Genomic DNA, 641 nt, shown 5'->3' with positions numbered 1-641 from the left:
TGAGTAGGTCAAGAGTGGTGTGTGTCATATGTATTTGTATGGAAAATAATCGAAAATGGACAAGAGGAGAAAAAGAGAAAGAGGAGAGAGAACTGTATTAAGCTGTTCAAATACATATGAAATTGTAGGAGACAGAAAAAAAGAGATGATGAGTGGTTTGGGTTTTTAAAAGGTGAGCTTGGGAATTTTGAATTAGAGGGTATAAGCAAGATTAGGTTCATTTGAACCGGCAAACTTCGCTGATTTTAAAAATATAGTTTTCAAAATTTTTGGACTAAAAATAACCGAGATAAAGTGTTTTTAAACTTGACCTATTTTGAGTCTAACATGGTAAATCAAACATTTTCCAAAAACTACAGTATCTCAGTTAGTTTTGGTCCAAAAGTTTTGAAAAATATATTTTTGGAATCAGCAGCAAATTCTAAATCAGAAACGTCTGAATATGACTTGATCAGAAAAATTTTGGGTCTCAAATTTTGCAAAAACTACTGTAACTCCATTACTTTGACTCAGACTGGACTGTGGATCAAAAATTTTGTGTTCATTTTTCAGATTAAGAAGTGTTAGGTTTCAGAAGTTTTGAACCAAAACTGACTGAGATACGGTAGTTTTGCCAAAAAAGTCCACTGCATCATTTGTAG

General features: G+C 32.4%; 1 protein-coding gene across 1 annotated transcript in view; it reads right to left on the bottom strand.

The window, feature by feature from the left end:
- Window positions 1-631: 631 nt before the first annotated feature.
- The window catches only part of CBG23012, a gene marked incomplete at both ends in the record, with an annotated part of 4,106 nt that continues 4,096 nt past the window's right edge, over window positions 632-641 (bottom strand). The window contains one exon of the mRNA XM_045244622.1: window positions 632-641. This exon is cut by the window's right edge and continues 1,058 nt beyond it. Coding sequence (XP_045097702.1) covers window positions 632-641 — 10 coding nt within the window.

Source organism: Caenorhabditis briggsae (assembly GCF_000004555.2).
Source record: "Caenorhabditis briggsae complete genome, chrIII, whole genome shotgun sequence".
In the NCBI taxonomy this organism is placed as follows: domain Eukaryota; kingdom Metazoa; phylum Nematoda; class Chromadorea; order Rhabditida; family Rhabditidae; genus Caenorhabditis; species Caenorhabditis briggsae.
Note: the sequence above shows the minus strand (reverse complement) of the source record. Positions and strands in the feature narration are given on the sequence as shown.